Here is a 22,024-nt window from a genome sequence, read left to right on the forward strand (position 1 = left end):
GGACGGCCGTTTCGTCCTAGCATGCGATTCTTCAAAAGTGCGCATCTACGATCCCGCACATGGGAATCGAAACCAAGACTTTCGATCTCATGTAAACGCCTAATCTATAGACCAATGAGCCGCCATCTAACGGTGTTAATGTCTAGATTTAAGCAGTTTATGACGTTGCGCAATAATCTTCGATTGAGTAACTGCCTCTGCAACCCTATATTGATAATTATTTCTGAAAAGCTCTATATAAGAATGAAACGGCTGTCCAGTGTTTCCAGGTTTTCAATGGTGGTTCATGATTTCAGTGAAACTTATCAATCTCCACAACCTTATACAGATAAACAGTATTCAACTGGTCGGCATTCTCGATTTCACCATAATGGAAAATCAAAGTACATTGATTTGGCGATGATAATTTTTGGATACTAAAACCATGCAAGATAAGTTCAGTAGATAAATACTTATTGATTTATCACTGAAATACATTCAGTAATGAAATGAATTGGTTTATTAATATTAATTAGTTTTCACATGCTGTTGATAAGAAAATTATTTATAAATGTACAATAGGAAGATTAACTTTATTTGTTATTTATAAACATTATGTTAGATGAACTTGAACTTAAATAGAAGACGTCGTGATTACGGAATACTTTCTTTACGGTGGGTAAACAGATATTTAATAAGAATAGAATGAATAGAGCGAATCGTCCTAAGCTTAGAACAGATACAATTATGAATCTGATTTTGTTGTATTGTTCATAACAAGAATGAAACGGAACACTGTAATTTGAGCTAACATTTTACTCAAAAATGATAGATTATACTGGCGTAAGCACTTAGAGATCATAGAAAATTTTATGAATCGAGAAATATTTTCATCTGTATTGTATGATCTACAGTAATGAATAAAGACAATGAACAGTTTTATGCACTGAGCCAAACCAATGACGTTCGACCGGTATGGTCAGTCTAGCGTCCTTATTGGTCCTATGTCCGCCTAGCCCGTCCACTTGAGTCAAGAACACAAATGCCAGCTTCCAATATGCGAGTCGAATAACTTATTTCAGATATACTGGGTTTATATATCAATCAAGCAGACCACAACGCACCATAAAATAGGAAATAACATTTGTACACAATAAAGCCAAAAAGTGGCTGTGAACGTGGGAGGCAGTAGTTAATAAACCGAACATAGCTTAAGAATCGTAAATCGTACAATAATAAACTATAGGTCAAAATAAAGCTTATAACAAGGGGAATATAGATATAAATAATCTAGTTACCGAATATTTATACCATCAGAATATATAAATAATAATAGACCATTAATAAGTCTCAGACGTTACTCGTAATGTAATCTTCACTAGGATATAACATTTCCAAGTAATATTTATCATCTTCCTAGCTTTTTGTCTAATGCATATTTAGGTATCATACTGATCAATGTTTTGTGATAATTTTTCTATGATCAAAACCGTTTTTCGTAAAATAAATTGTTTCTCTTTTAAAAGCCTTAAAAATGTACTTGATTTTGAGGTTTATGATCTACAAATCAATTAAAAGGTCATTATCTATATATTTGTAGTAGGAATGAAAAGTCTGAACTATCTTTGAAAGAAACATCGGATAATTGTTTTTCATAGCAGTTTTGGATAGTATCTTCATCGAAATCTGACAAGGATTTGGTTGGGGGGGATTAATTAAAGTTCTTTATTTTATTTTAGACAAAATATTCAACTCCATAACAATTTTATCAAACCATCAGCATTTTGTAGGCTTGAAAACGCGTTTCTTTGTATCATTTTGGGTTATAAACGCCATAAAAAGTTTTCCTTTAAGAGGTTGATTTGAATAAAATTACATGTTATAAAACCGAAGTAACCAGAAACATTCATATTAGTCCATTTAAACGTTAGTCTTTTTAACTAATCTCCAGATTCCGTTTCGGTTTATTGTCAGAAAGTTGAGTTTACTAGAATTCTGAATACACTGTCTTCCTCTTTATACACTTGAAGTAATATATAGTCTTCAAAATTTCTGGAAAAAGTAGTTCATGCTTATTCGTTTGGAAGAGTTCTTAAAGGTGTCTCATGTTCTTTTACATAACTGCAATTCATAAAAAGAACAGCTTCGGTTAAACTTTCAAGTGCAAAGATTTTAGGGGGTGCTTTTTTAGTTGTGTTGGTTAAAATGATCACCAGTGTTCGAATAAGACTCAGTGAAGTTTGCTAAAAGTATGATTAGTCATATATATTGCTATGTTGTTAAAGTTAGTGTACAGAAAAACCTTGAATTAGATTTTGTGCTAGTTGGTACTTTCCATCAACCGTTATGTGTAATCTTGAGAAGACAGGCTCTCTGTCAAATTCGAACCAACATCACTCAGTTTTACAGTGTGAGACTTTACTACTGAGTTATTTTGGCTTCAAACAACCTCCTGAAGGATTGATGTATTTGCCAATGACTAGTCCCTGCGTAGCAACTGATATAACATTTATCTGACGTTTGTTGCTTACCAAATTATATAGATCAACTTTCAATAAGATCACTAATGTGCGTGGATTGACACAATGTACAATATGTTAATGCGTCAGATAGTTGGAGGTATTTGACAGAAACTGAACTTTCATGCTAGTTAGCATTCGTCCAACCACCTAGAATGTCAACACAGTGCATGAAATATCAAGTTATTTAGACTAGTGACTACTATCCAGCTTGATTCATATAACTCGGACTAGACAAACATGGCATTGGTCACCATTCCGTAATTAATGAATTGTCAATAGTAATCATTTCAACATGATATTTTAATAACCTGTTTTAGTTTCCTTGAGAAGCAACAAATGTTCTCATAGTTAATTTTTGTTTTCTACCATCGTATCATGGAGAGGAGAAGAAATTATTAAAAAAATTATCAATGATTGTTTAGTTGCAAAGTATTTGATTGATGTGTATTTCAGTATTTTCTACTTGTTTAGTAATTAATTTAGGTAAAGTGTTTTAACTACCACGACTTCGTTTTACCGATACAATGTCAAAGTAAGTTAACAACCAAATTATTTACTATATACTTTAGTTTCGGAGAAATAATTTTAAGTGAAAGTTATTTTAGATTAAGTTTATATGATTGGGTTAGATACATTGTCTTGTGTCTTGTCTTAAGATAAACAAATAATCATTAGATTTTTATGATATTTAGTTACCACTAGCCATAGGAACCAATGGAAAAGTTATATGTAGCTGGGGTAAAGTGCAGAAATCAAGTAACAGATGGAAGACATCCCAGAAAAAAAGGAAATTGGTGTCTTGAAAAGTTTCTGAAGTTTAGCCTATTCATCATATTTTTGAGTTGGATCTAATAGTGGAAGCTACAATAATCATTTTGTACTAGTTGGGACACAGCAACTAGATATATCCTAATCTTATTGTTAATATTTTATGAATGAGACTGAAATTCACTATCTAACTCTTTAAATGATAATCATCTGAGGATTCACAAAAGCCACTAACTGGTATAACAGATTTTAGTTGAAAACGATAAGAACCGGGTTTGAGACTCAGTGAAAACGTCAACACAGAGTTGAAGATATGTCCAGGTGGAATCCCTCAAGCAGAAGTAAATTAACACTCTAGATTTAACTTATCATATTCCAAGAAATACAATAAATTTGTAAATACAAACAGTATAAAGGCCTCTGTCCAAGAATGTCATATGACAACAGAAAACTGATCAAACTCTTTCTGAATATCAACAACAGAAAGAACAAATTCTTTTTCTTCTTACTACTACTACTAATAATAATAATGATAGTAATAATGTTGTGATCTATTTGTTTAGTGAACTATATATTTCATTGAAATAAAGTAACTCACTTTCCTTATTTGTTTACATTTGTAATATGATAACTTGTTTGACGTTGAATTGAATATAATCCAGTTTCATATTTATTTATATAATATCAGTGTTAGGAATTAATTCTATTCGACAGACTGAACACAATATTAGCTAAACGGAGTTCTACACAGTAAACGTATGTGTATAAATATGTTTCATTTTCATAAACATTAGAATGTGAAAAACTGAAATTTGATGCTGTAACATACAGCTTACTGAAATTTTTCAAAGTAATTATTTGCTTTCAAATAAAATAAAAAAAATAAAATTTTCCTATGCTTCTCTGTGAACTGATATAATTGAAAATCATAAGAATGAACTTTCACTTGCTTACTAATTCAATAATCGTCATATTTTAATTTAAGGAAGATAGTTGTTATATGAATCATTTACTATTCGTTAGTATAAAATAAAATAAATGTCAACTTACTTTGTTGTGTTATCTGCCAGATACCAACGTCTGGATTACAAGGTGGTGAACAATTTGGATGAAGAAATTTATCAATTGCATTTGAAAGTTTCCATCTATAGTTTAATGAATTTGATGGTTTAACTGGCCATATTTCAGTTGATTGACTAGTTGACGTTTGAATTGATGGTAAAATGCGTAAACGAACACGATGATTTGATTGAAAGGATTTATCTTTTCTCATAGTATCAAACCAATCTTGTACTTCTACTGTAAAGCCAATTGTAATAGGTGTTTTTTGATCAACGGAATGAATATAAAGTCTAAGGTTGAAAGAAAAGAAATACAACATTTTAAAATAAACAATATATTTATCACATAAAGTGTTTTACGATCATCTATAATTTTAACTTTTCTTACATTTATTCTTCGAAAAAGTTTCTTAAAGGTTTGCCGTATTTCTGTGACTAGAATGTACGTTTGGATGCCATTCTAGACTTATTATCATACTTCTTTATATTTATGTTAAGATGAGGACTTTCGTTTCTGTATTTATATTAATTTTAAAACAGTGGATAAATAAAGTGACCTTATAAACATATTAGTTTGTGATTAATTAGATTATTTAGATTCCCTCAAACTCTTCTTTGCCCTCACGATTCGCCAGACAGTGTTGAATTACAAAAGATACTCCTGGAGATCTAATGAGAAGCCGTTACCAGTGGAGTTCAACCAGGTCTTTTGTGAGATATCAGCTCACTGAAGATAATGGTGTACGGTGGCGCAACTTCGTGAATTGGTTGAAGCTAGACATTAACGCCGTTGGATGTCGGTCAGCTCAGTGGTCTAGTTGATTAAGCGCCTGGCGCGAGACTGGTAGGCCCTGGGTTCGAATCTCGCAGGGTGCGGGATCGCGGATGCGCACTGCTGAGGAGACCCACGTTGGGACGAAACGGCCGTCCAGTGCTTCCAGGTTTTCCATGGTGGTCTAGCTTCATTTGAATCATGATTTCAGTCAGTGGAATCAATTAGATTATTTAAATGCCCTTAAACTCGTCTTTGCCCTTACAATTCGTCAGACAGTGTTGAATTACAAAACAAGCCAGATATGAGGAAGTTATGAATTAATTTTTAGATAAATTCAGAAGCATAAATTAAACAAACAAGAGAACTCATAATCATATCAACATAGTCATGAAATCCGTTCATTATCAGTTCACTAGTAACTAAATAAACGCATATTTTGAAACGATAAACTAAATATTGTAATTCTACAAAACAGTTATTAGTATATCCGGAAAATAAAGAATATTCGTAAATATTTGCTATTAGCAAATAGTAACAGCTAAATATCAGCTAGACTAAATAAACAGATACATTTTTGTATAAAGAGTTTGAAAACAGATTTCATTTGAATTGATGATGATATAACATTACAATACTTTCTCCTGATGTGAAGTTTAAGCTGGGCAGACACATAGATTCTTATTACTTTTCTATGGTTTGTAGTTCGAAATTCTATGGAAATTTTTAAATAAATTTATTCGTTTTAGGTTTGTTTTAACCGATTGATTATGTACTTATCTACACTTCTAAAAAGCATATAACCTATTGTTTTTGTAGTTATCACTAAATACAAACGGAATCATTACTATAATGGTAGGTAAAATTTATTATTTGTCTGACTTTTAGGCAAACAAGAGGTGATTAGTAATGAATCCATGTCCCGAACATCATGTTATGGAAATATATAACTTGAGTAAAACTGATCAAAAGCGTTTATGAATGACAGTTGTTGACATTTAGGTGATACGATATCTGACTCCAATTAGATCATATGAATGATTGTTACTGAAATATACAACCCAGTTACCTTCGTATATAATCATCGACTTAACTCACGTTAGGGACTGACGAAATTAAGTAAATAAATACGATAATGAATTTTGAATACATGTATTTCACATAATCATTGATCTGGACAGACAATCAGGGAAACGAAACGAAGGAAGCGGAGAGGAAAGAGAGAAGCGGAGATGACATGTGGGCAGACTCAATTTAATCGAGAGTTAATCGATATTTGTAGTCAAACAGAAATAAATTATAAACACATGATGAATAGGGTAAGTAATTAACATATATATATAGGATCGTATAAAAAATTTAGGGTTAATAAGGGAGTAGGTGTAGCTTGAGAAGAACAGATTGGTCTGTTCAGAGGCTAGATTAACCTACGTGAGGTTGACATAGTCTCAGCCACTACAGACTACTGATTACTACCGGAAGAACTTTCTTATGAATATACACTATTCGAATACTCAAAAATTATTTGTACGTAAGACGTGAATTTGCTGTAATACTACACATTTTATACGGAGAATTCTTTACTTAAATCAAACAGAAATGTTATCAAATAAAGCTAATAACATTTATTCTCAATAGATCTTGTTCAGGTATCATTGAAGTAAAATTAAGTTAATTTTTAAATAGTGTTGAAAATTTTGCAGTTTACAATTTTACACGCATAAAAATTTAAAAACAAAGGAGCTTGAAACTTCACTTTATCCAAATTTTTTATGTTTAATTGAATTCATAAAGTTTGTTACTTTGAATAAATTCACTACCCTGTCCTACTTATGTGTTCTATTCCTTTATAGGTTGAGAAATAATATATATATCTTTATCTTTATGAAAGAAAAACATTGAAAGATATTGCTTCCTAAAATGTAACATATTTTCAGGTAAATCTTTCACCTGTTCAGTTATAACTCAGCTGAAATAAAGATTTTCTTATTGCTGTGACGAATGGTGACGACTGTTGAAGTTTATAGTTAGTATCATGAACTGTTCTTAGCTGAACAGAAAAATATTTTGTCTGTATATAGATAAGCACTGCTGAGGAGTTCCATATTCCGATATAAAAGCTATTCAATGCTTTCTGATTTCGAAGACTTATTTAACTAAGATTAGACTATGATGATAAATATATCAGATTTTCTTACTTAAACTGATTACTTATATACTGATAGCTTTCTTTGAAAATTTATAGTGAACTTGTAAGCTGACAATAAATATTTCGAATCATGGGCTTAGACTTTTCAATCACAACCGATTGAACAGCATGGTAGATGGATATAAACTTTTTTCTTTGGAATCGAATAAACAAGAGGTCTTGGCATTAAGTGACTTTTGAACTTATTAATAAACTAGTTGATAATCATTTGATACTAATGTGTTAGTCAGCAACGTTCCATCTTTTTCAACCGTGTCAGCAATGAAAATTCTTTTTTAGTCCTATTAAAAAGACACTTAATCTCTTGTATTGCAATAGACAGAAACTATGGAAAGTTAAGTATTGCCCTGTCCAAGTTGGTCTCCTATAAACTGACCGTCTTATAGTAACATCCTCCCTTCGACTTAAAAGTATGTCTAAAAAGAACAATTGGCCATTATTTTCTGCTTCATAAGTCATCATGATATCATTTTGAACCCCAGTGAGTTTGTCTAATAACAGGGAAACCTTAAAATCCTTATTACATATAACTAGTACATCATTTATGTTTCTTCTATGCAAAATTGCCTCATGTCATGTTGACATGTTATTTTTATAAGTACAGTAATGATAATATTGTTTAGATGAATATATTCCAACCTTATTATAACTTCTTTAAAAAGGTATTAAAATTTTTTCTTTATTATGGAGTTCAACCGCACCAGTTGTGAGATAACTCACTGATGACAGTGATGGATGTGTCGCTCAGTTTCGTGGTGTTGGGGACGATAGATCCCCAAAACTCAAATTTTGTAATTTACTTATCGATTAAATGTGCAGATAGGTCAATTGATGAACTATCGATTAAATGTACAAATAGGTCAATTGATGAACTATCGATTAAATGTTCAAATAGCAGTCAATTGTTGATTAATGTTCAAAAATCTTCCATGACAATATCGATTGTAAATATTTGTATAAATACGCTTGACTTGTATGCTTGATCTGATCTGCCTGTCTGACTTGTTATCTGCTGTTGTCTGTAGAACACACTTTCTACACCTTACCCAGACTTCTTGATCGAGTTAGCAGAGTTGGGGACAACGGACCAGAATAGGCTATCGAGTCGCTGAATCATTGATCCTTCGTTCGTTCGAGTAAGACGCATCAGTAATCGCATTCAAGCAATAACGAAACATAACACGTGGATTAGTTGAAGTTAGACATGAACACCGTTGGATGCCGGCTCAGTTATTAGGCACTCGCGATATGTCCTGGGTTCGAATCTTGCGAGGTGGGATCGTGAATGAGCATTGCTAAGGAGTCCCACACTAGGCTGAAACGGCCGTTTAGTGCTTCCAGGTTTTCCAACATGGTCTGACTTCAATTGACTCTTGCTCTCAACTATTGAAATTACTACAATCTCCACAAAACCCCTTCTCATACTAATTTTTCTTCTATTTATAATCAATGGCAGGAAAACACACATGTTTAATTGTTGATTTAATATATACTACTAGTTATAGAACATTAAAAAGAAATGTTGAGAAAAAAAGAGGAAGACAAGTAGTACACAATCTTTTCACAACAAAACAAAATAATAATTGAGGGTGTTAGTTAAAGTAAGCAACAAACAACTTTTGCATGTTCAATATATAAAAGGAGATAAGATCTTGTAATAAATTCATTGAGATTATTCAGTATTGGTTGTTCTAAAACACTCATTATTTATTGTGTACTTAATTTGTTTACAAATTAATCAAAGAAATGATTTTCATTACGAAGTGTATTCAAATTGGAAGAGAAAATTGTGCTTTTAAAAAAATGCTTTTTTTTGTATTGGAATTCTGCTAGGATGAAGAGCCTATAAGAGAGAGTATAGTTCAGCAATAACTCCAAATATACTATGGTGGTAGTGGAATAATGACAAGGAAAGTGTATATTTATCAGTCATGGATGGATGGTAATACTTTAAGAATCATATTTTTCATTCAAAGAGATTGTGAATGGTTTTCTAGATTGCCAATAAGTTACGTAATGAGTTTTGTCTTAATGATTCATATGTTAAACTACTAATAGTTTACACTACTTGAGACAAACATTTGAACAGCGGAAATTTGTGTACATTCTCTGAAGAAGTGGCTTACACTGAGTCGCGAAACGTCAGAAAATTTAACTTTTCTACTTTTATATATATATAATTTTTATTTATGCACATTTATATATATAGTTCAATCAATCTTAAGATCAGAATATGTCAGCTCATGTCACCGTCATGTCATTTTTGGTCTAGTTGATTCTGTGTGAGACATCATCACGTGTATTTATATGTATGCTAGTGGATGTGAATGATAAAGAATTTATAATGTGAGGGAGTACAGTCAAACAAACAGTAGCTGTACATGATATCTTCAACAATCACTAAATCAACATTCAAAGTATAAAAATAATTTAGAAAATTTTTTATCAACCATAAAGAAAGATGATTAGGTGATGCGATTCATATGATGCTAAATCCCTTTATCTTCAATAGAACAGAAAGCCTGACCATTCATCCAACTTGAACGATATATCCGAACAATGATTTTTATTTTTATTCATCTCTCAGAACATTAACATGAACACGTATCTACTCATATCTAAACTCCACTCCCTCACAATACAAATTTCATATCATTCACATCCACTAGCATACACATAAATACACGTGATGATGTCTCACACAGAATCAACTAGACCAAAAATGACATGACGGTGACATGAGCTGACATATTCCAATCTTAAGATTGATTGAACTATATATTCTGTTTTTGATTCTCTATACTACTTAAATGTGTGTTAATTTGATTCAGTTATTTATTGACTGATTGAAGTAGCTACCTAAACTCAGTTGTGAAATGTCAGTAAATCTAATCTCTAATCATTTGAGATGTCCCTAAAACATTATTATTATTATTATTAATATTATTATTACTGTCATTATTATTATTATTGTTATTTTACTCATAATAATCTAGCTAGTACTCATTATGCGTGAAACTATCAAGTCAAACTTTGATAATGATATTTACGATCTTCTTAATAATATTCCTAATTCTCTTATTTTAAGTTGATAGAACAGTAGAATTTCAATGTGACATTAATGAATCATCGATACGTGTGCAACTTGGGTCGTTTTATACTGAATTTCTTATTTTACTGTACTATTTTTATATTTTTTGTTCTTGTACTATTGAATGATACTACAACTTTGTTTAAATCAAGTTGCATCATTTTTCCTGTAAATTCTGCAATTAATTTCATAAAGTAATAATGGCATGGTAATTTATGTCTAACTCTGCCTGTAGCTTTTCTAGAGTTACTGCCAGTTCCAAGCCCGAGTGGAGGAGGAGGAGGGTCGGGCATCAGGTTAGCAACCTCATCCCGCAGAAAACTAACTCGCTAAAAAAACGCTAACCAGAAAAAATAATTCAAACCATTTAAACTGTGCCCGATTTGAAGCATCTTCATTGAGAAGAATTATGACGCCTCATGATGAAAGCCGAGTTCCTTCGGAAGCCATGGGGCCGATTCCCCTTCTAACAACCCGAGCAACAAATTGTATAGATACATGGGATGTCCGGACAATGTGGGAGACCGGGAACACCAGTCAAATAGCAACGGAAATGAGGAGATACAAAATGGGCAGTACTAGGAATCAGCAAAACCCATTGGACCCAAGCTGGACAACAAAGGCTAAATACGGGAGAGATGCTGCTTTACTCCGGTCACGAAGAGAAAAATGCTCCACAAACACAGCGAGTTGCTCTAATGCTGTACAAAGTAGCACGAAATGCACTTGTAGGATGGGAATCTCACGGATCCAGAATCATCAAAGCATCATTCAAAACAAAGAAGGAGGGGATCACAGTGAATATTATCCAATGTTATGCACCCACCAATGATAGCAATGACGACATTAAAGATCAATTCTATAAGAGGCTGCAATCAATCATAGAGAAGTGCGCAAGAAACGACATCACCATTCTGATGGGAGATCTAAATGCCAAAGTCCGAATGGACAACACCGGATATGAAGATATCATGGGACGACATGGACTGACTGGGAGAGAGAAACGAAAATGAGGAAAGATTTGCAAATCTGTGTGCATTCAACAAATTGGTCATAGGAGGCACAATATATCCACACAAACGTATACACAAAGCTACATGGATCTCACCGGACCGCACTACGGAGAACCAGATATATCATATTTGTATCAACAAAAAATTCCGAAGGACAATGGAAGATGTGAGAACCAGGAGAGGAGCTGATATAGCTTCAGATCACCATCTAGTTGTGGCCAATTTAAAACTGAACCTAGAGAAGAACCAGACAACTGGACAAACAGCACTACAAAGGTTCAATACAGACTTCCTTCAACATGCTGACAAACTCAACAGGTTCAAAATAACTCTCAACAACAGGTTCCAAGCCTTACAAGATCTACTGAAAGGAGAAGAAACTACTATGGAGGACAACTGGAAAGGTATCCAAGAAGCATTAACTTCAACGTGTCAAGAGGTTCTTGGTCGCAAGAAGCATCATCATGAAGAATGGATCTCTATCAAAACCCTATACAATATTCCAGAAGAGAAGAACAAGAAGACAGCAACTAACAACAACAGAACAAGAACAGAGAAAGTGAAGGTACAAGATGAATCCACAGAAGCAAACAAGCAACTGAAGAGGAGTATTAAGGCCTACAGGTAGAAATATGTGGATGAGCTGGCAACGACGGCAGAAAAAGCTGCTAGAGAAGGAAATATGAAACAGCTTTACGACACAACGAAGAAACTATCAGGGAAATACAGTAAACCAGAGAGGCCGGTCAAAGACAAAGAAGGCAAGCCAATCACCGAAATTCAACAACAGCGTAACAGATGGGTAGAATACTTCGAGGAACTCCTGAACAGCCCGGCTCCAATGAATCCACCGGACATCGAAGCAGCACACATAGATCTTCCTATAGATGTCAATCCACCAACTACGGAAGAAATTAGAATGGCCGTCAGACAAATCAAGAGCGGGAAAGCAGCAGGACCCGACAACATACCAGCTGAAGCACTGAAGTCAGACATCAAAGTAACTATAAACATGCTTCACCTTCTATTCAAAAAGATTTGGGAGGAGGAACAAGTGCCGATGGACTGGAAAGAAGGACACCTCGTCAAGATTCCAAAGAAAGGAGATCTGAGCAAATGTGAAAACTACAGAGGCATTACACTACTGTCAATACCAGGGAAAGTCTTCAACAGATTGTTGCTGAACCGGATGAAGGATGCAGTAGACGCCCAACTTCGAGATCAACAAGCTGGATTCCGTAAGGATCGGTCGTGCACAGACCAAATTGCAACACTACGGATCATCGTCGAAAAATCAATTGAGTGGCATCCATCATTGAACTTCAACTTCATTGATTATGAAAAGGCATTTGACAGTGTAGACAGGGAAACGTTATTGAAAATTCTTTGATACTATGGAGTTCCTGAGAATGTTGTCAATATTATCCGGAACTCATACGACGGACTACAGTGCAATTATTGCATGGAGGACAGCAGACAGACGCATTCCGAGTAAAGACCGGAGTCAGACAAGGCTGTTTACTCTCTTCCCTCCTCTTTCTTCTGGTGGTCGACTGGATTATGAAGACCTCAACATCTGGGAGAAAGCACAGAATACAATAGACAGGTTGGATGCAACTAGACAATTTGAACATCGCAGATGACCTGGTCCTTCTATCCCATACACACGAACAAGGGCAGATGAAGACAACTAGTGTAGCAGCATTCTCTGTACCAGTAGGCCTCAACATACACGAGGGGAAAACCAAGGTCCTCAAATTCAGAACGGAGAACAGCAATCCAATCACACTTGATGGCGAAACTCTGGAAGATGTAGAATCCTTCACATACCTGGGAAGCATCATCGATGAACAAGGTGGTTCAGATGCAGACGTAAAGGTGAGGATCGGCAAAGCAATGGTTGCATTCCTACAATTGAAGAACATATGGAACTCAAAACAACTTTCAACCAATATCAAAGTAAGAATCTTTAATACGAACGTCAAGACAGTTCTACTATACGGAGCTGAAACTTGGAGAACTACAACAACCACAATCAAGAAGGTAAAAGTATTTATAAATGGTTGTCTACGCAAGATATTCAACATCCATTGGCCGGATACCATCAGCAATAGCCTTCTGTGGGAGAGGACAAACCAGTTTTCAGCTGAAGAGGAAACTATGAAAAGACGATGGAAATGGATAAGACATACATTACGCAAATCATCAAACCGCATCAAGAGGCAAACCCATAACTTGGAATCCTATAGGGAAGCAAAAAAGAGGAAGACCAAAGAACACATTACGTCGGGAAATAGAAGCAGATATGGAAAAGATGAATGACAACTGGAAAGAGCTGGAAAGGATTGCTTGGGACAGAGTTGAATGGAGAACGCTGGTGAGCGGCCTATGCTCCTTCACGAGAAGTAACAGGCGTAAGTAAGTAAGTAATCTATGTCTACAAATGTTTTGATGTCAATAATTATTACAATTTGTGTTTTTCTAAAGTACATGAATAATATCTGTAATAAATCATCTACTTAACACAAATTATTATTTAATAAGTATTAAATATTCGTAGAAAATACATTCCAGTATGTGTATGTTAATAAAGTCATGAGTTAAAAACCAGTTGTTTGAATGTATTAAATGTATAAAACGTAAGACTATAATTTATGAACGATCTTTAAGCAATACTAAAATAACCTTGGAATATCCATCTAATATAACTAGGGTTAAATGAGAGTTATAGATTAGTGTGATGAATTAGGATTAAGATTTACAGTTTTCATCACTAACTGACATTAGATACAATGTCAAAATGATATTGAATCAAATGAATGAATGAATTTTGAGACTAAATTCAAAATCTGCTATCTTAAATCTAATTGATTTACCCATAAATTATAGTCTCACCATAATCTAGTGTAAATACAACTACTTAAACATTCAGGTAACAAAATCAAATCACCTACTTCTTTTTTAACTTTAATGTAACCATTACACATTTAATTGTAAAATGTATTTCATAATAAAATATGAGTTAAAAATGTCAAATCTAAATATTTCACCATCATACTCATAAATACATTCATAAGTGTATATTTTATCAATGAAATTACATAAAGAGAATACTGAATATTTCCAGTAAATTAATCTGAAGGATCATTCATTCAGAAGGATCAAATTTTTAAAAAAAAGATGGAATAGCATAATTTTACATAAATATCAGCAGAATATGAACAGTTGACAGTTTAAAACATAGAAATGATGGTTATTTATAAATAAAAACCAATAATTGTTAGTACCTAGTATTTTTTTGCATGACATTCCTATCTGTATTTATTTTTCAATACTTAGATGTAATATTACTTACTTACTTACTTACTTACTTACTTACTACTTACTTACTTACTTACTTACTACTACTTACTTACTTACCTTACTTACTTACTACTACTTACTTACTTACTTACCACTACTACTCACTTACTTACTTACTACTTACTTACTTACTTACTTACTTACTTACTTACTTACTTACTTACTTACTTACTTACTTACTTACTTACGCCTGTTACTCCTCGTGAAGGAGCATAGGCCGCTCACCAGCATTCTCCATCCAACCCTGTCCTGGGCAATCCTTTCTAGCTCCGTCCAGTTGTAATTCATCGTTTTCATATCTGCTTCTATTATCCGACGCAATGTGTTCTTTGGCCTTCCTCTTTTTCGCTTCCCTTCAGGATTCCAAGTTAGGGCTTGCCTCGTGATGCAGTTTGACGATTTGCGTAATGTATGTCTTATCCATTTCCATCGTCTTTTCCTAATTTCTTCTTCAGCTGGAAGTTGGTTTGTTCTCTCCCACAGAAGGCTATTGCTGATGGTATCCGGCCAATGGATGTTGAGTATCTTGCGTAGACAACCATTTATAAATACTTGTACTTTCTTGATGGTGGTTGTTGTAGTTCTCCAAGTTTCAGCTCCATACAGTAGAACTGCCTTGACGTTCGTATTGAAGATTCTTACTTTGATATTGGTTGAAAGTTGTTTTGAGTTCCATATGTTCTTCAATTGTAGGAATGCAACCATTGCTTTGCCGATCCTCACCTTTACGTCTGCATCGGATCCTCCTTGTTCATCGATGATGCTTCCCATGTATGTGAAGGACTCTACATCTTCCAGAGTTCCGCCATCAAGTGTGATTGGATTGCTGTTCTCCGCTTTGAATTTGAGGACCTTAGTTTTCCCTTTGTGTATGTTGAGGCCTACTGATGCAGAGACTGCTGCTACACTGGCTGTCTTCATCTGCATCTGTTCGTGTGTACGTGATAGGAGGGCTAGGTCATCTGCGAAGTCCAAATCGTCTAATTGATTCTGAGCTGTCCATTGTATTCCGTGTTTTCCTTCAGATGTTGAGGTCTTCATAATCCAGTCGACCACCAGAAGAAAGAGGAAGGGAGAGAGTAAACAGCCTTGTCTGACTCCGGTCCTTGCTTGGAATGCATCTGTCAGCTGTCCTCCATGCACTACTTTGCACCGTAGTCCGTCGTATGAGTTCCGGATAATATTGACAATCTTCTCAGGAACTCCGTAGTGTCGAAGAAGTTTCCATAATGTCTTCCTATCTACACTGTCGAGTGCCTTTTCATAATCGATGAAGTTGATGTATAGTGATGAGTTCCACTCAACTGATTGTTCGGCGATGATCCGTAGTGTTGCAATTTGGTCTGTGCACGACCGATCCTTACGGAATCCAGCTTGTTGATCTCGAAGTTGGGCGTCTACTGCATCCTTCATCCGGTTCAGCAACAATCTGTTGAAGACTTTCCCTGGTATTGACAGTAGTGTAATGCCTCTGTAGTTTTCACATTTGCTCAGATCTCCTTTCTTTGGAATCTTGACGAGGTGTCCTTCTTTCCAGTCCATCGGCACTTGTTCCTCCTCCCAAATCTTTTTGAATAGAAGGTGAAGCATGTTTATAGTTACTTTGATGTCTGACTTCAGTGCTTCAGCTGGTATGTTGTCGGGTCCTGCTGCTTTCCCGCTCTTGATTTGTCTGACGGCCATTCTAATTTCTTCCGTAGTTGGTGGATTGACATCTATAGGAAGATCTATGTGTGCTGCTTCGATGTCCGGTGGATTCATTGGAGCCGGGCTGTTCAGGAGTTCCTCGAAGTATTCTACCCATCTGTTACGCTGTTGTTGAATTTCGGTGATTGGCTTGCCTTCTTTGTCTTTGACCGGCCTCTCTGGTTTACTGTATTTCCCTGATAGTTTCTTCGTTGTGTCGTAAAGCTGTTTCATATTTCCTTCTCTAGCAGCTTTTTCTGCCGTCGTTGCTAGTTCTTCCACATATTTCTTCTTGTCGGCTCTAATGCTCCTCTTCACTTGTTTGTTTGCTTCTATGTATTCAGCTTGTGCTTGGACTTTCTCTGCTCGTGTTCGGCTGTTGTTAACTGCTGCCTTCTTGTTCTTCCTTTCTTTGATCTTGTCCAGTGTTTCTGTAGTGATCCATTCCTTATGATGGTATTTCTTTAGACCGAGAACCTCTTGACACGTTGAAGTTAATGCTTCCTTGATGCCTTTCCAGTTGTTCTCCATAGTAGTTTCTTCTTCTTTCAGTAGATCTTGTTAGGCTTGGAACCTGTTGTTGAGAGCTATCTTGAATTCATTGAGTTTGACAGTATCTCGAAGGAAGGCTGTATTGAACCTTTGTAGTGCTGTTTGTCCACTTGTCCAGTTCTTTTTTAGCTTCAGTTTCAAATTGGCTACAACTAGGTGGTGATCTGAAGCTACGTCAGCACCTCTCCTGGTTCTCACATCTTCCATTGTCCTTCGGAATTTTTTGTTGATGCAAATATGATCTATTTGGTTCTCTGTAGTGTGGTAATATTGACAAAGTAAAAAATTCTTAATTTATCTGTGGTGTGTACTACTTATATTGACATAAGTAGTAGATGATGTTAGTCGTGAACAGAAGGTCTGGCAGCTTAGAAACAAGAGGATCGAACAGTAAAAAATGGAAACAGAATGTAATTTGTATGAAAATGCAAGAAGAATGAAGTCTGATTCATTATGAGACAACTGATGGACATTTTGCAAATTACGTATTTACTATTTGATTGTTAGATTTTATTACCAAGTCCTGTAATTTTGTGTTAGATACATTCGATTGTCCCCACTCGTGTTCTGTTCACTACATATCTACATCTGATTTCATGAGTTATATCACACCGTTCCTTTTTGAATCTTGATAAGGTTTGTATATTGATTAATGAGATACATAAATGAATATATAATTAAGCATCTATTCAAATCATTCATGTACATAATATGAAGTAATGTAACAGTAGCAACGTCTAGAAATTTAATTTAAGCCATGTGCAAATGTGAGCTTGGCCAAAAAAACAGTCTGTCTGAAAATTTATCACAAGTGTTCACTGGTAAAAGTAGATAACATAGCCTTAGCTACTGACAACTACCTTTTAAATGGTGATAAAGAATTAAGTATAAATTAGTTCTGGATATGAAGTCAGATTGTTCAAGGTTGTAGTTTATCTAAGTGCTTTAACAGCTCAGTCAGATACAAATATAATTTCATTTCGGACGGATGAGAATATAAAAGTTACAATATTAAAGGCATGATCAAAGTTTGCACCAACATTTCCATTCATTGAGTTTATTAATCAATCTATGTGGTATTTTTATAATAATTTGAACGTCAAAACTGAGTTATTGTATTCAAGTTTCCTTAAGATCACTGTATCAGTCTTGTAAATACTCGCTAAAAATGTTTGATGTCATTAATGACTTGTCAGCTAAACAATTTAAACTCAATAAAAATACAGTTTATATGTTGGATTATTTGGATCCGCATTTCAAACTAGTAACTTAGACCTAAAATGAGCACTCTTAAGTTTATCTTTTATAAAATATGTACACAAATAAAATGAATTTTATTAAATACAGTATTAATTGCATAAAACAAATGCATGTAACTAAAAAAATTCACTTTATCAATGTTATTGCTGGAGTTTATCGCAAACGAACTAGTAATAAAATTCCTTATTGATTTGTGATCAGTAGAAACCTACTTTAATAGTTGAGTTCATGCGTCAATTGAAGCTAGACCACCATGGAAAACCTGGAAGTACTGGATGGCCGTTTCGCTCTAGTGTGGGAATCGTCAGCAGTGCACATCCACGATCCCGCCTCGCGAGATTCGAACCCAGGACATATAGGTCTTGCGCAAGAGTGCTTGACCTCTAGACCACTGAGCTAACCGGCATCCAACGGTGTTAATGTCAAACTTCAAAGAATCCACAAAGTTGCGCTACCGTCCACCACTGTCATCAGTAAGTTACTATCTCGCAACAGACTCAGTTGAACTCCACTGGTCACTAGAACTCCAGGAAATACCTCTTGAAGCCAGTTACTAATGAGCATATGATGATGATTATAAGAAGGGGTTTTAATGGATATTATAGTAATTTAGTAGTTGAGTTTATGATTCAACTGAAACTAGACCGATAGGTCCTGGCTTTGAGTCCTGCGGGCCGGATCGTGGATGCGCACTGTTGAGGAGTCCCACAGTAGGAAGAAAGGGCTGTCCATATATATATATATATATATATTACATCAGTAAACTTTTTTATTGTAAATCTAAGTACAAGGGTACAAGTGCTTCATTAAAACAATGACTTGAATCGAAATAAAAGTGATAGATTATACCATGTTTCCAAGACTCAACATAAATCCAAATGACCTTTTTAAATGAAACGCAAATGATGTTTACAATTTAAAATGATGTATAAGACATTGTTCATCTAAGTGTTAAAAAGTCACTTATTTAACAGTGTAATAATAAGTTGAATTTGTCATGTACTTGCGCAATATCTATTGTACATTTTCATTATAAATATACATGTCAAGACATGTTTTAGGGCTACAAAGTTAATTACACAAACAAACAAACAGTAATCATAGGATATCTATACAATTGAGAATACTGGAAGATATTTTAACATATACTGTGACAAAAAAACCTAACGATTACTAAGATAAGTTTAAATCAAGAACAAATTATGGACAAATACAAAAGATGATTGTGGTCAAATATTCTGCTAAGAATCATTTACTCTTCAATCAATAGTTTAATTGTGAAACTTTTATTGTCTTTCTAGACAACTTTCTAGGTAGTTCATTACAATGTCATTTTGATCCAAATAAAATGATCTAATCATGACGTAATTTATTGATTTGTGGAACTACAGTTTCCAATGAATATAAAATGATTTAAAATTTATTTAGGATGAATTAATGTTTCTTTTATGTTTTAGTAAATCTATCAAAATGAAAATATGTCATAACATAGAATGTCAAATTTCGCAGACCAAAAATGATGATGATAAAATCATATTTCCATTATGACAAATAATAATAAAATGGTTTGACATGGTGAAGATTTGTAGCTCAGGTGGATGATTTGGATGGAGTTTTGTTCTCTGAGCTGGATGGTTTGGTCGTGGAGCTTTCATCGTTCTTCTGAACGACATCGTCAGCACAAACTTCAGGTAGAAGTGAGGTGTTCGAATTTCTCTATATGCGTTTCAAAGTTTGTTCTGTACACCGCGACCTTGATTGATTCTTATTGACCTTAAATTTGTCATTGTTTACTTCTTTGTTTTGGTTGTGTCTCCCATTGGTTTGATTTTTGTTCCTATATTTGTGCATAATTTTCCTCATTCGTTGATAAATTGGATCGATTTCAATGTGCTTGTTGATTGCTGATTGACCTGAGTGCCAGGCTTCTAAAAATTCTCTGGTGTTTTGGAATTTCCTCTGTCCAAGATTTCCACATTTTTCCAATCGAATGAGTGTCCGCAGTTGTTCAAGTGTATTGATACTTCCTCACTTATATAACAAAATTGTTTAATATGAAGCTATCAGGATCAAAACTATCAGTGCTTCATATTATTCCAACTATGGTATTTAACAGTTCCCATCTTATTCATTGATATGGAAACAATGTAATCTACGACTGTATTTATTACATGAAATAAGTTAGTGAATTTATATAAATTTGATTGGACACATTCTCTTAAAATTATTTTATTAAATAAATTTGAACTTTGTTATAGATATCTGGGTTTAAGTGAGGCCATTCAGCTACTTACACTGTTACAGTGACATAAGATTACTATGAAAGAAAAGAGAAACTATCCCTGTTGTCACTTTGCTTCGGTGCTGAATAGAGCCTGACATTTATTCAATGCAAGTTAAGTATACAGTGCAAATGAAGTCACCCAGTGTTGCAGCAGTAGGCCTCCACAAATACAAGGAAAAAATCAAGTTCCTGAAATACAACATGGAGAACACCAACACAGTCACAATTGATGGAGAAGCTCTGGAAGATGTGGAAAAGATCATCAATGAAAAAAAGATCTAATGCAGATGTGAAAGCAAGGATTGGCAAACCAAAGACAACATTCCTAAAATTGAAGAACATATGGAACTCAAAATAACTGTCAACAAATATCAACTTGAGGATCTTCAATACGAACGTCAACACAGTTCTATTGTACGGGGCTCAAACGTGGAGAACTACCTCAGCCATCATAAAACATGTGAAAACATTTCTAAAGAATTTTCTGCGCAAGAAACTCAATATCCTTTGATCGGATGCCATCAGTAAAAACCTATTGTGGGAGAGAACAAACCGATTGAAGAGGACATCAGGAAAAGACGTTGGAGGTGGATAGGATGTCATCATCAAATTGCATCACCAGGTAAGAGTCAACTCGTAATCCTAAAGGGAAACGGAAACGTAGAAGACCAAAGAACACACTGTATCGAAAATCGGAAGCAGAAATGAAAAGGATGAATAGCAAGTGGAAAGATGTTTTAAGGAATGTCCAGGACAGAGTTGGATGGAGAATGCTGGTGGGTGGGTTAACAGGCATAAGTAAGTTACGTATATGCAATCCAGCGTATTGTGTGTTATAGCGAATTGACTTTCATTACTAGAAGATGAGATGAATAATAGATTTTATTTTAAAAAAGTAGGTTGTTTTGCAAAGTGTATAAATTTGCTTAACCATGTAAATATACTTTGATAATTTCTATCTACTGGTTATCCATTAGTTGCCTTAATTCAGATAACATAACAATCAGGTGTATTTCAATATCGAGTGACTTAAATTATTAATTGTAATAAATTAATACTAAAAAGATTAGATTACATGATATTGATTACTGTTGAGTGTTAGAATAAATAAATTCCTCTGTTAGACATTTGACTTAATGAATGAATTGTCAAGATGTGGATTACATATCTGTATATAGAAAGATACTTGAACGTCACTTGAATTACTTTGAAAATCTGAATAAACGACTGTTTTCAACAAAATATCCGTAGTTTATTTCTAATTGATTGATCACGGGTTGTTGATCGATGTCATTTATATCAGGTCCTTCCTAGTGCAGATCGAATCCTATCGACCGAGTTGAAGTGTTGCCACCAGGCCAGGTAACTCGACATTGCGTGCACTATGTTGAGATAGAATGTTGGTTGGAGGTAGTCAACAGGAAACCCTGGACCTAGGTTTCGTGCTACTTGGCGTTCGTCAGC

The 22,024-nt window shown here is 34.4% G+C and overlaps 1 protein-coding gene across 2 annotated transcripts in view; it reads right to left on the reverse strand.

Moving 5' to 3' along the window:
• DAG1 (Dystroglycan 1 (Dystrophin-associated glycoprotein 1)) overlaps positions 1-22,024 on the reverse strand; it is a 110,747-nt gene that overhangs the window by 18,703 nt on the left and 70,020 nt on the right. For both annotated transcript variants that reach the window (XM_051213255.1, XM_051213254.1), the window contains one exon: positions 4,320-4,621. In XM_051213255.1, the coding sequence (XP_051069219.1) occupies positions 4,320-4,542 (223 nt within the window). In that variant the 5' untranslated portion in view covers positions 4,543-4,621. The remainder of the gene's footprint in view (positions 1-4,319; positions 4,622-22,024) is intronic.

This window comes from Schistosoma haematobium, chromosome 3 (genome assembly GCF_000699445.3).
Source record: "Schistosoma haematobium chromosome 3, whole genome shotgun sequence".
Lineage (NCBI taxonomy): Eukaryota > Metazoa > Platyhelminthes > Trematoda > Strigeidida > Schistosomatidae > Schistosoma > Schistosoma haematobium.